Raw genomic sequence first — 13,847 nt, 5'->3', positions numbered from 1 at the left:
GTCTCGCCGGAGCGGAGCAGAGGGTCAGAATCGCCTCCCTCGACCTGCTGGCCACCCTGCTTTTGATGCAGCCCGGGGTACGGTTGGCCTTCTGGGCTGTGAGCGCACGTTATCGGCTCACGTCCAGCTTGTCGTCCGCCAGTACCCCCGAGTCCTTCTCGGCAGGGCTGCTCTCCATCCCTTCATCCCCCAGCGAATTGTGCTCCGGAAGGCATTTGTGGCACGTCTGTTAAAAACTCTACAGATGCAATTCCATCTTTGCTTTTCTGTGAAGTGGCTAATTTTAGGGGTTTTTTTAAGCGAGAGCAGATACAGATCTGGGTATACAACTTAAGTGCCAATTTGAATCCCCACATGAGAATTTAGTGGGGAGGTGAAATGGGCTCAATGTAACCCAAAACATGCACGCAGCAGCTAAATATTTTATCAGTAGCTTTGTGTATTGCTTTAATAGGAATCCTGTAGAGTGTTCCCATAGATTAAAATCTCTGTTCCTGAGATGACTTGAGTTTAGTTCCATCATGGAGCTATGGCTTGCGGCACTGGTTACAAAAAGATAACTTCACCTTGATTGTGCAAACTTTATCTAATGTTCATCTCTCTGCTTAATTAGTTGCAAACAATGAGTTTATTTCCCCATTTTAAGTACTTGTTTAAAACAAGGCCAGGTTGTGCAAGTGCTGGTATTTGTCGGAGGCGAGTTTAAGACATGGGTATTGCTGCTGTAGAGGTCAAGTGTTGTTGCTAGATAAACTCTGGGACTTCAATGTAGGATTCCTTGCTATTAGAGAAGCCAATTGGTGTTACCAGAGCTCTGCGCAATTTGCCTGGAAACACAGTGAGAGAATGTACCAAGATAAGAGGTTTGGGCGCTTTTTTTAAAGAAAGAAGTCGGATAAGTTGAAAAAGTAGTAAATAAACTTCGCAATTTAGCTTAGGGCTCCTTTCTGATCCTGCTTGAATTGATGACAAGCAAAAGGTTTGCTCTTCAGCTTCAGATGTTGGACTAGTTCTTTGTTTGCTGTGAAACTAGTGAATGGAAGTATTTTTTAGGGTTAGTTACGCAACTCTTGAATGAAAATATTGCGTATGTTAAATGGTGTGTTAAGGATATAAAGAAAAAATATATCCCTATTTTTAAGAGGAAGCTTTTTTCCAAGTAGTAACTATTCAAAGGATTATGTCCAGTAACAGACCCTCACAAAGAACTTTCAAGTAGTAACTATTCAAAGGATTATGTCCAGTAACAGACCCTCACAAAGAACTTCAGGAATCTTGAAGCGCTTGATAAGATTAATTCCTGGAAGCTACCTTGTGGGATGAGTCAGTTTTAACTGTTAACTGTTTAAATTAGAATGTGAGAAAGAATGTGCGTTGACTCTAAGTTCTTCACAGAAACTCAATACTGAGAATATAACTGTAGAGCACCAGCATCACAGAAAAATCAGGAGGTTTTGTCCCACTTGTAACCCGTGCAGGAGCTGCAGAAAACTGAGGATGCAGCCTTCTGTGCGCTGGTGTAACTGCAACTGGTTGCTGGCAATGGTTACGCTGTTCTTGAAAATGGATGGTAAATGCATTTAGACCTTTGTCCTTGGAATATTAAGAAACTTCCATGTATTGCTAGGCAGCTGGTTTTGTGTGGGACTGAGCCTGTGACAGTCTACCTTACAGACTATAACTAATAATGGTTGAGACCACAGGTGTGGTGTGCTTTTCAGGCTTCATCCGTGGAGCTGTTAGTGTGTAGAAGCAATGCTGTGTATTTGTATTTGAATTCAGAACATAACTTTGACTCTTGTAGTTCAAGATACGTTACGCATCTCAAGTGTTCTGTATTGGTTTTAAGCATGTGTGGCAGGAACGTAGCTTTTAATAACTTAAGACACTGCAGAGAAACTGGGGGTAGAGGAGAAGAAACTGATCCGGAGCAAGCCTGTTGAGCTGGCTTGAAACAGGTTGGAAAAAGCTGAGGAGGTATCTAGTATATTTCTTGAAATGTGGTTTTGTTTCAGTTGCTCATCTTGGCTTATTGCAGTGTAATGTGAAATAGTTCTTTTATACATCTACTGTTGACATTACAAGAGATAAGGAATAAATGCTTAAGAACAATGCTTGTGCTCATGACAATCAGACAACACTAGTAAGAAACTTAATGGTCAACATAAAGATGAAATGAGATTAAGTGCTTCGTTTCTGTAACATCTTGCACTTAGTGAAAATATGAAGTAGTCGAAGCAGCGGCAAACTTGAACAGCGCGAACAACGCTGTGTTCCTTTTCAAAATGTTAGGCTTTTTTCCAGATACACTATTTGATTCAGGACATGCAGATCAGTAAGGAGAAAATCCTGTTGGCTCAAATGTTGAGTATCTTCTGCTAGTTCTCAGGTTTTCTAATTTGTCAGCTTGGCTTTTTCTTTCCTCCCCTGATACCGGGGCTGCATTTGTAAATCAAATGCTTCTCTGGATGATGAGGCTGGTGGGCCTGGGGGAGAAGGTAGCAGCTGTGAGGCTGTACTTTTATTAATTTAAGCTAAGAGAAAGTTGAGATGTCCAGAAAGAAATCAAGATGAAGAGCAGGTACGCTCCTAATATCAGTAAGCACAAAACTGGTTGTCTGATACCCAAACAAATGTAACAGACTTTGACTAGAATAGCCAAACGGTGCTTGCAGTGATGTGTTCTGACAAAGAAGCTTGACCTTATTTCGTAACGTGATTAAGACAGGTAGCTGGTCCCGTACCAAGGCACGTATATACTAAAAGATTCTAATAGTGAACTAGCTTTGAAGACTTCGTTATCCCAGGCATGAAGTAATGATATTTTAATGTTGAAGTACAGAGTTTTGGTTGAATTTTGCCACTGGTACTTTAGAGTAGATGGGAAAGATAAACCTTTGACTGTCAGTGCATTTAGATTTGATGATCGAGCTAGTTGGTTACTCTTTTCACTGCTCAAGACTGTTGTGAAAACCTTTTGGCTCATTGAAAACTTTTAATATTTTTGTTTGGGTACCATAAAGATTCTGTTCGTTGCCCTTGGCATGTTCATTACAAATTTGAGCTCTGCACAGGTGATGCTGAAATAAATATAATTCAAGTCATTATCCATAAAAATTAATACCTTCACTCAGTGAAATGTGTTGTAGGGATATGAGCTATATTTGTCTGTGAATTATTGCTGAAGCACACTTGAAATAGATTTAATATGAGAATTGTAAGTCAACATGCATATTCTCCTCTACTGGCATGCATAAAAACATTTATATATGGGTTATACAATAAACGTTTTCTTCCTTGTGGAAAGAGGGGTGTTGGCTTTTAAACATGTCTCTCTCATTTGTTTTTGGGGGTGTTGGCTTTTAAACATGTCTCTCTCGTTTGTTTTTTTTTTGTTTGTTTTTTTCCTCCCCCTTGCTGCAACACCATTGGTATAAAAAATAGACTTTACCTGAATTGAGACCTTCCTAACTGCCTTGTTTTTTACTTTTTTTTTTTAAGTCGAACTTTAATAGTCCCTCCTGTAATGTAGTAGATGCTCCCAAGCCCCCATGATGGGATTACAGCAGTAATTCTTAGCAACTGTTTAAAATACATGTGCTGCTGTAGCAGGGTTAACTTTTTTCACCTGTGGATTATTTGGTGATGGTGCTTTTGTATCATCTGAGTTAGTCGTATTTGGTTAGTTTCCAGTCCATTTTGTCATCTTTATCGAGTTGTTTGGGACTAGATATGAGAGTCAAGAATCATGATCCTTTATAACTCCTTTACTGTTTTATGCTGCTGTAACTTCCTCTTTGAACTTACAGAAAGAAGGTAAATATGCTGATTTTTCAAAATCACTTGTTATGATGGTATATGTAAAGAGGGGAGCAGGAGTTGAAACTGGCAACTTCTTATCCTTCTATATGAAACCAATTTGAAGTTGTGTTTTTAGGTTATATCTCTAATTTACAGTGAGAAGAAGGAACGAGACGAGTTTAAATTTGATGCTCCACTGAATGATGTTCTGTTACCATCTTTGGTTAGTTCTCCTCTGTACAGAACTTACGCCATAGTTTTTGACCTTATGTCAGAATATTTTAGCTTAGCTTCTCTATGTTTCTTTTAATCTGTTCCTAGCGTGATTTGTCTCGTAAGATGAGAAAAGTTTTCCAAAGGCACTCTAATACAAAGATCAAGAGAGTTTGAATCTTGGTACACTCTTGAATAGAAGGTTAACCCTACTTTTTATGTTATAAGTGGGGGGTTCTTTGTTTCTTTCAGTGACATTTATTGGCTGCTTTGCTGGGATTTGGTATAGGAAGTCCAGAAATTAAATTAGTAATGCATGAAAAACATAACTGCCAACAAATTGGCGTGTTAGGATGCAGTTTTTGTGGCATCTGTTGAAAAACTTAGCACTTCAAATTAAATATAGGAGCTAATTATCAACGGCTGACAGTGAGGAACACGGCTGATTATTAAACCTGTTTAAAAAATGAACAGGACTTGCAAAGTTGGGGATAAAGGGGCATTATTTTGATGTTCCATAAGGTTACTTGGTGGTGTGTACTACATGAACACGGACGATATGTGGAAACTGCATTTCTTTCATTTGCAGTTAAAGGTGCTTTTGTCAGCTTGACAGGAGAAGTGTACAGTACTTTACTTTCTCCTTTACTGATCACACCTGACAAAGACCTGTAGAAGTACTGGAGAAAAGTCAGGGAGAAAAACATTGAGTTCTTTAAAGGAAAGTGGGAGTTTTTCCCCAAAGGCTGTTGTAAGATTCAAGTTTGCTCTGTATTTTTAAACTTTATATGTATGAAACGAATTTCAGGGAAGTGTGGCAGTCGGTGCTATTTTGTGTCATGTCGATATACTGTCATCAACTGTAAAATGGTATTACCTGTTGCTTACGCTGACAACCTTGACCAAAGTTGCTGCAAAATGACTGTTAAGAAGCTTCCACTTCTCTGGTTTCAACAAATTCTGCCATGTGAGCATCCTGACACAAGCACTGTTGCTTTTTTGTTACGTTTATGGGGGCTGGGATGGTGGGGGTTGAAGGTTGGACAGACTTTTATATGAGAATTTTTCAACTGTTTTAAGAAAAATTGCACAGATGCCCATTGATTGGACTTGTTCTGCAGTCCTGCTTCTAAAGGTATGGAACTCCTGGTCCAAATAATGGCTGACTTGTTGTAGGAAATATCTTCGGTTTAAAAAAAAAAAAAAAAAAAAAAAAAAAAAATTGTGGTGGGCTTCTAGGAAACATGCCAGTCTGATACTTACCTATTTCTTTCATCCAATACAGTTAACCTTTTTCATAGCTGTTAAATTCAAAGAGTTAAAGGTTCAAAAATTGGGTTAAATGTGTAGAAAATACGTATTTGTGGAAAATAATGTTTTTAGGGAGTTCTGTCTGTCGGTGGGAGTTCTGTCCCACTGTCCATTTATTGTCACGTTAAAACATTAGAAGTAAAGTGTTTTGCTTTTACTAAGTGTAATTATTCTGTTCAACAGCAGTGAGCGGAAGAGCATCTGCAATGTCAAACACTCCTACCCACAGCATTGCAACTTCTGTCTCCCAACCTCAGACGCCAACTCCGAGTCCTATCATTTCTCCTTCAGCCATGCTACCAATCTACCCTGCTATAGATATCGATGCGCAGGTAAGCCTGCAATTGTCGCTGCAGCACAGATGCGTGAAGCTATTTTGCTTCTGTATCCTGAATAATTCAAGGATAGTAAACAGCTCTGTTGTATAATGAATTGTGTTAGAGAGACTTGATTTGCTGCTTTTCGAAAGCCTGTACAACTCCCCAGAGAGTTGCAACCCACTTTCCTCTGTGCTCTCACTGAACAAAAGGGAAGGTCTTTTGAATGACTAAACACTTGTATTTCTTACTTCATTGTTGTTAGAGTGATGATGAGAAACAGCGAAGTTGTCTTCTGACAGAAATTAAGTTTTTTTTCTGGCCTGATACCCTAAAACAAAAATAAGTCTTAAACTGTTGCACACTGTTTCTGCTGGTTGTGCTTGAAGTTGTTGGCCAATGATCACCCAGCTTGACAGAAGTATGAAAGTATTGAAACTAAAGACTTCTGTAAGTTTTTTAAGAAGAGGAAATAATTCAAAGTCTCATTTCCACTAAGGAAAAAGCATTTCTGTGTTGAAAGTAATTTTTAAAAGGGCTACTTTATGTTGACTTGCAGGTAGCCGGCCATCAAAAAAAAAAAAAAGCATTCATATACTAACTAGCATACGTATTTGCATAGTTCTAGACTGTACATAACATGGCTAAGATGTGGGGAGTGTGGAGAAGAGGAAAGGCATGACATTCTTGTGGAGAAAGAGGGAGGAACCTCTGGAAAACCAGTCTTGGCTACTTCAGTTGCTCGCGGCACTTGGCTTGGTTTCTGCTGTGACCGTGTTCAGGAGGTCTTGCCATAGCCTGACCGGCCTCGTTGTTAGCTGGTAGACACCAGTGCAGATCAATGTTACGATAAGTTGCCAACTACCCTGGGTCATAATAGAGTAAAGTCAACCTAAGTTCTCGTAGTAGCTAAGACATGTGTGTGTCTTGGTGCGTTTTGGGTGGTTTTGGTGTTTGTTGTTGTTTAGGAAGAGAGAGGTGTCATTTTAGTCAGTTCCTACGCTGTAACTAACAGTGCCGGTAATCCTCTGAGTTTCTCAGTTGCCCTTTCAAGTAGGATGGGGTCATTTACATGGGCCCTGGCGACACTGAGAAATGAAATGCGCGTTGTTTCATTGCAAGTGTTTAATAGGCAGAATCAGGGTTTGGTAAGGGCTCTGTGCTGTTACCGAGAACTATCTACCACTAGAAATGCTCACTTGGAGACAGTGTATGAGTGCTCTAAAGGGAAAAAACTTAGAAGCAGAGCGTAAGCTCAAAGATTTCTCTGTATTTTCAGTTGTTTTGTTCTCTTTGGTTACTGTGATAGGTGGACTCGCTGTAGCTGATTTCTACAGTTCAGAGGCTTCGGCAACAGTAGCAATGAGATGGGGAGTTTTTGCCCCTTTGGTTTAACCGGAGAGTTAAGAATTGAAGATAGAATTCTTATCTTCATTATACCTTTTAAAGGTCACAGTCAAGCACTGGTAAAGAAGTAGATCTAGTTAGCAAAGCACGGAGGAAATCTCGGTTCTGGAAGAATCTCGCTTCTTGTCAGGAGTTGGTCTCAAATCTCTCAACAGAGCTGCCTTGAGGGGTAGAATCCTGTGATGAACTTGAACACAACAGATAACTGTGACATAATCAGTAGACATGTCTTAAGCTTATAGATGCTTTTTATTCTGAACTGATATAGTTGTACTTGGGCTAATATGCAATATAACAAGGGTTGTACTTGAAAGAGGAAATATTTATAATCTTGTGTATGTGATGTCTGTTTCTTTTAGACTGAGAGTAATCATGACACAGCATTGACACTTGCTTGTGCTGGTGGCCACGAAGAACTAGTTCAAACACTGTTAGAGAGAGGAGCTAATATTGAACACAGGGACAAGAAAGGTAGGTATCTCACTATGGCAGTGCAGACCGTCGCTGGTTTTCCGGTGTATCCCACTAAATAAATACACAACAAGCGTAGTCTTTATGTGAAGCTTTCAGGCTTGCTTTTCTGGTGGTTTAACTTATGGCACTTAAACTTAAGCTGTGAATGTGGACTCTTCAAACATCCTTTTTCATTTCAGGGTTTACTCCGCTTATTTTGGCTGCTACAGCCGGCCACGTGGGTGTTGTTGAAATCTTACTGGATAATGGAGCTGATATTGAAGCCCAGTCTGAGAGAACCAAGGACACTCCCTTGTCGTTGGCTTGTTCAGGAGGGAGACAAGAGGTGAAGTAAAACATAGGTCTTCAGAAGCAGTGTGTAGATTACATAATGTGTCAGTATACTAAAGCTATCTTCCAGATAACTTACAGTAAGTTAATTCACTGTTCTATTTCAAGATGGTGTTTTTTAAAAAGGATGCAAAGAGCTTCACATTGTCCAAGTTACCTATTGCAGCATATCTGATAAAAATTGCTTTTTCTGTCTTTATAAGCTGGACCAATGCTGCGCAGATGACCTCATGACAGTAATCATTAGTGGCTCATTATGGGGCTTTTAACAGTATAATTAGATGTAGACATAAAAGTGGATGCGATGAGTGTTCTTGTTGAGAAGCTGGAGTTAGACGTGAATCAGCTCCCTATATGAGCCAAGAGGGTTTTTTAATGGTTTCTGTATAGGCCATAGGATATTGGAGTACTGCAGATGACTCCAGTGTCTCTGACTAAAAACACAAAAAACGTTTTTCAAATGATAGATCAAAAGTAAATGTAGAGAATTTTTTTTTGAATGTTATGTGAAATAGTGTATTTTGTGATGTAATTATGAAATCTGCCTTTTTATTTTTTTCTAATGGTTATTACAAGTCTTAAGTGTATAATTCTATTAATGCTTCTACTATTTGGATTGCAAAAGCCACAGTGGAAGCTATGTATTCTGGTGCAGGATCACCTTCCTCTGCCTATGGCCATCTGGAAATTAATGAGGTTGGATACACCTCTCCCACTTCCGCAGGTTGTCTTAACAGTGATACTGTGGCATTTACAAGGTGATTACTCCCTAGACAAAATCTTACTGGAAACTTGTAGCTCTTCTGGCATGTTTTTAGTGCCATCTGGAAGATTTCAGACATTGGGTGGATTAGCTGCAATGACAATCACGTGCTCTCTGGTGAAGGCAAAGGCCTGCTTTTTAGTAAGTCTCTCATAGCAGACTTTGTGGCCAGCGACCTCATATAGCAAAGGTGAATTTATGCTTACCATTTCAGAGATTTGCTGGTCTGTGTTTCTCACATCGTGTTTTCTTTCATCTTTTTTGGTAAAGAAGATGGGAAAACTCTGGGCTTTGGGCAGTAGAGATGATGTCGGGATGCCCTCCCGCCCCAATTTTTGTATTTTGCAGTATGTGTGTTCTGTGATTTCAAGGGAAAATATTCTGATTGAAAAGCCCTTGGCTTCAGTTGTGCGGGTCTAATCTAAACATGTTTTACGCTTAAAAGCTGAAAGCGGAGCAAATAAAACATTGCACTGGAGATGACACAACGGGTTTTCACTTCAGTGTTCATTATGATTTTATGTTGCTAGACAGTTTAGTTTCTTGTCAAGTCTTCTGCAGAAACTTCATTACAGAATGTAAGCTTCATGTAGAATGTGGGAAGCTGTGAATCGTTTGGGTAAGGAAGGAATAATGTAAGAAGTATTTGTGTTGGTTTTGTTTGCGTACAGAGAAAACCAGCAAGGGATGGAAATGTTAATTTTTCTAACGGCTTTTGCATGACATTTCTGTGTACAATCTGTGTACAACCTTCCGGTGTAGTGGTGTAAACAGAGAACATAAGAGAAAAGCACGCAACTGCTTTCCTGTTTGCTCTGCAGCTTTGGTTTGAGAATGAGTTTTTCACTTGATAGTGAACTGAGCATTAAAGTGGGAGAGGACAAAAAGCAAGAGCACTTTGTATACAATATTCAAGCTGCATCTCTGTTTTTGGCAGACGGCTGAAATAATCATTAAAAAAAGCAATTTTTTCTTGCTATGTTATACCATTTGGTATGAATGATTTAAGCATGCTAATGAGGGATCATGATTTATTTTTAAAGGAAGCTTTACAGTGGCTTTGGGAACATACTTGCAGCCTCATCTGTTCATGGAGGTGAGGATGGAAGCAACTGAGTAAAATCACTTTCTTACTGTTGGAAGATACCAGTGGTATATTTAGGTTTCGAAAACATTTGCCCTGGATAGATTTGCAAGTTCGGGATAAAACCAGATGTTATTTCTTAAAATACTGCAGGTGGTGGAGTTGCTGCTAGCTCGAGGGGCAAATAAAGAGCACAGGAATGTTTCTGATTACACACCTTTAAGCCTCGCCGCTTCTGGTGGTTATGTGAACATTATCAAGATTCTGCTAAATGCTGGGGCAGAAATAAATTCCAGGCAAGTTCCCTTTTCACTCCTCCTCTCACGGTTTCTGTAGTGTTCTGAGTTATTACCTTTTCCAGAAGGATTTCTTGACAACTATGTGGAGCAAAATCTTACTATTCTTACATGATCACGACCAATGTATTGTTTAATTGTAGTACGCTTCTTTCCTCTTAAGTTAGAAACGAAAGGTTTTGACTGTGCTTTTCTAAGGCTTTTTTAAATTCCGAGTCCCTCGATGTATTTTGTTGACTTCTTTCCTATATCATATGATCAGTTGTCTTTGTCAAAGAAATCTTTCTTACTGCTCTGGTTGGCCAGCTGGATTGAAATTAGTTCTGGGTTATGTGAAGGAAGTGTGTGTGTGTGTGTGTTATCCCTCTGTTTTCCCTGTGTAGTTTAATGAAAGCCTTTCCTGTGTGTGTGTGCATGTGTGTAATGCTTTTGCATCCATTGGGAGGTAGAAAATAGCTGAGCTGTGCACTGCACAGGTCGACTCCAAGCAAAATTTACGCTCCTCGTAAGACGTGCCTTTAAATTTACAGCAATTAAAAGGTAACGTGTAGTATCTCTAAGTAGAAATATTTGTCCTAAGCAATGCTACTATGGAGAATGTCTTGTAGTTTCAGTAATGGCTGCTGTGTAGCCGATTTTTCGGTCTTGGCTAGGTACTCTGTCTTCACTAGTTTTGTTAAAGCCATTTCAGAAATGTGATTATGATTTAAGGAGTTTTGTGGGTTTTATTTTTTTTTCTTCCAGAACTGGTAGCAAATTGGGCATTTCTCCCTTAATGTTGGCAGCCATGAATGGGCACACTGCTGCTGTCAAGCTGTTACTGGACATGGGCTCTGATATAAATGCCCAGATAGAGACCAACAGGAATACAGCACTGACTCTGGCTTGTTTCCAAGGGAGAACTGAAGTGGTTAGCCTGCTGCTTGATAGAAAAGCTAATGTGGAACATAGAGCTAAGGTAAGGGGCAAATAGCTGAATAAGTCTGCATAAAGAGATGCTTGTGAGTCATCACTTCTCTGTGGCTATCTGATTTTCTTCCCTTTTGTGCAAGTTAACTTGTCTAGTTCAGTTAACTGAACTGAACCATGTATTGTAAAGAAAAATAATGGCTGCAATTAAGGGCTAGTATTTTCGTGGGTACACTGTTCATAAAAAAATAAGTTTCTTCTGAAGCCTTAATGCATCTTCAGGTGCTTACAAGCGTAAGAATAGTAATCTGTTAACTTAATAAAAATAGAAGGTTTTCATGTATTTAAAAATAGCTGGAATCTTGGCCTAGGTATGCTCGTGGTCTGTTCTCTTCTGTCTGGCCAGCTGCCCATATCCACAGTGGTGATGCACAATTGAAAGGGGGTGTGTGTGCCTGAGAGCCTGTCAGTTGACCCCAAATCTTTAAATGGCAGGAAAGGCTGTTCACTAGAAAAATGGCTACAATATTGAGGGGGAGGAAAAAAGAGACCACCTACAAATGTGGCATTCTGTTCTCCTTTTCCGCTGTACTTAATGGTTGCCATAGAGGAGCTCAAAAGGACCTTCACAGTACTGATTGCTGCTAGGTATTCTTCTTGCTAAAGTTACGTGTCCCCTTCAGCTAGCCAGGTGCTTTCTGGACGTTGCTGTGTAGGATCTCGTAATGAAGGTAGGAAATGGGATTTGCATCATCTGTATAATAACATGGGCACCTCGTGGGACGTAGTGCTGACCACGCTCATCTGTTCAAGGCTGGTTGGGTTCGTTTTGAGACACTGACAGCAGTGGGCTTTGGATCCCTCTTAGCACTGTGCTGCTCAGTGAAAGCTCTTCTCGAGCCAGCTGAAGATGAGCTCACCTTCAAAATGTTGCTAAGCTATTGGCTTAGCATAAAATTAGCCAGGTAACAATTGGAATCTGTACCCCAGAACTAGAAATATGTCGTTGGAAGTTGAAATAAATCCTGGCTCTCTAGTAAAACACACCCCTGCTCCCCCACCCCCAACTGATTGCTTATTTTTCCTGCTTGCTTGTCTCAGACTGGCCTCACACCATTAATGGAAGCAGCTTCTGGTGGATATGCAGAAGTGGGCAGAGTTCTGCTGGACAAAGGTGCAGATGTAAATGCTCCTCCAGTACCTTCCTCAAGAGATACAGCTTTAACTATTGCAGCAGACAAAGGGCACTACAAATTTTGCGAGCTTCTCATCAGCAGGTACTGTATTTGCAAGTGTGCTGCTTGAAGAAAAGTGTCTTGAATATGGCCTTACTTAAAGTAATCTTTCCAAATATACAGTAATATTTCCCAATATACACTACAGGGTAGGAAATTGGAAAGGTTCTGTCTGTCAACCATTACTATGTATTTTTATTTATCGATAGTGATCAAACGAAGTTCTCTTTGGTGTTGGAGTGCTTGCTTTTGCCCGAATGGACTAATTCAGTTTTTCTTACCTCACTGAATCATGAATGTTAGGAATAAAAAATTTCTTGTCAAGTTTACATATATGTACTTATAGTGACACACACCCATTTTGCATGGTAGCGTGAAGTCCTTAAACAACAGAAGATGTGCACAAAACATACGTCTTAATGATTTCATTTTTTTTAGATTGATCACAATGCACATTCAGTGTAATTATGTTTCCTGATAAGCTTTGGGATATCTATTTTCCAAGTAGTCGCACTGGTTGTTGGCTTGCACTTGAAATGTCATAAGTTGTTGTAAGTGAGCTAATGAAGAATACAGTGTACTGACGGATGGGAGTTAATAAAGTAATTAGAGAAGCTTCAGAGACAGCTGAAAGGCAGCATGATTTAGAGTATTAAAAATGGTTTTTGGCTGAGTTGAGGCTCTTGACAGCATCAGAAGAAATAAAAAAAGTAATTTTGGAAGCAGAAGCACTCTGTGAATGCATATGTTTGATGTAAGAATGATTATTCAATTTTACCTTATGGTTCTTGTGTTGCATGTCCGGTTTGCCAGTCTAGTTGATACACGAAATGAAAATCTGGTCCAGAGTTTTGATTGAATGTGTTTGTTTTTGTAGAGGAGCTCACATTGACGTGCGTAACAAGAAGGGGAATACTCCGCTGTGGCTGGCAGCAAATGGAGGGCATCTAGATGTTGTCCAACTGCTAGTTCAAGCTGGAGCTGATGTGGATGCTGCTGATAACAGGAAAATAACTCCTCTTATGGCAGCCTTTCGAAAGGTAGAATGTGAAGCTTTGGTCTTAGCTAGTACTGTCTCGATCATCCCTACACAGTTATAAATAAAACCTAGCTGACAGAAACTACGTATTTAAAAATATGTCAACTAATTTTAATACTTGGCATTAAATCTTCAAAAACAGGTATGTGTGTCACCTGTATAATATCTGTGTTAAATTCTAGTAGAAACTTGCTTTATAGGCACTTTACTGAGGCTGGTTCTCATGGGTCTGAGGAGAAAATTGCAGTGTGTTTGTACGGAGAGGAGCAATATGTGATAGAACTGGGGGGAAATTGGATTGGTTTCTTAGACAGGAGAGGATGGGCACTTTTGCCAAAAAAAAGTGCGGTTGAGCCCGATTTGACTCTAGAGATAACTGTTGTTAGCAAGGCAGTGTGGTTCGAGCGCTGCAGTACTTGAAAAATTGCAAATGACTGTAGGAGCTTGCAACCGTGAAGTTGCCAGAGCTGGGCCTTTGAAAACTACCAAAATAGAAGGCAGAAGTGTGTGAAAGTATGGCTGGAGTAAGGGCAACCTGACAACAGGTACTGCAATTGATGGCTTTCTCTTGCGTCATAAATGTGAAGAAACGTGCCTCGCTAGTTTAGGAGGTGATAAAGATTCACCAAAAAAAAAAAAAAAAAAAATTGTTGAGAGCAGCATTTGAA

The 13,847-nt window shown here is 39.7% G+C and overlaps 1 protein-coding gene across 1 annotated transcript in view; it reads left to right on the top strand.

Annotated features, from left to right (window-relative positions):
• The window catches only part of ANKRD17 (ankyrin repeat domain 17), a gene marked incomplete at its 5' end in the record, with an annotated part of 50,998 nt that overhangs the window by 21,856 nt on the left and 15,295 nt on the right, over window positions 1-13,847 (top strand). The window contains 7 exons of the mRNA XM_009578206.1: window positions 5,509-5,657; window positions 7,409-7,520; window positions 7,703-7,848; window positions 9,854-9,996; window positions 10,741-10,954; window positions 12,007-12,182; window positions 13,018-13,180. Coding sequence (XP_009576501.1) covers window positions 5,509-5,657; window positions 7,409-7,520; window positions 7,703-7,848; window positions 9,854-9,996; window positions 10,741-10,954; window positions 12,007-12,182; window positions 13,018-13,180 — 1,103 coding nt within the window. The remainder of the gene's footprint in view (window positions 1-5,508; window positions 5,658-7,408; window positions 7,521-7,702; window positions 7,849-9,853; window positions 9,997-10,740; window positions 10,955-12,006; window positions 12,183-13,017; window positions 13,181-13,847) is intronic.

Source organism: Fulmarus glacialis, unplaced genomic scaffold, assembly GCF_000690835.1.
Source record: "Fulmarus glacialis isolate BGI_N327 unplaced genomic scaffold, ASM69083v1 scaffold5665, whole genome shotgun sequence".
Lineage (NCBI taxonomy): Eukaryota > Metazoa > Chordata > Aves > Procellariiformes > Procellariidae > Fulmarus > Fulmarus glacialis.
Note: the sequence above shows the minus strand (reverse complement) of the source record. Positions and strands in the feature narration are given on the sequence as shown.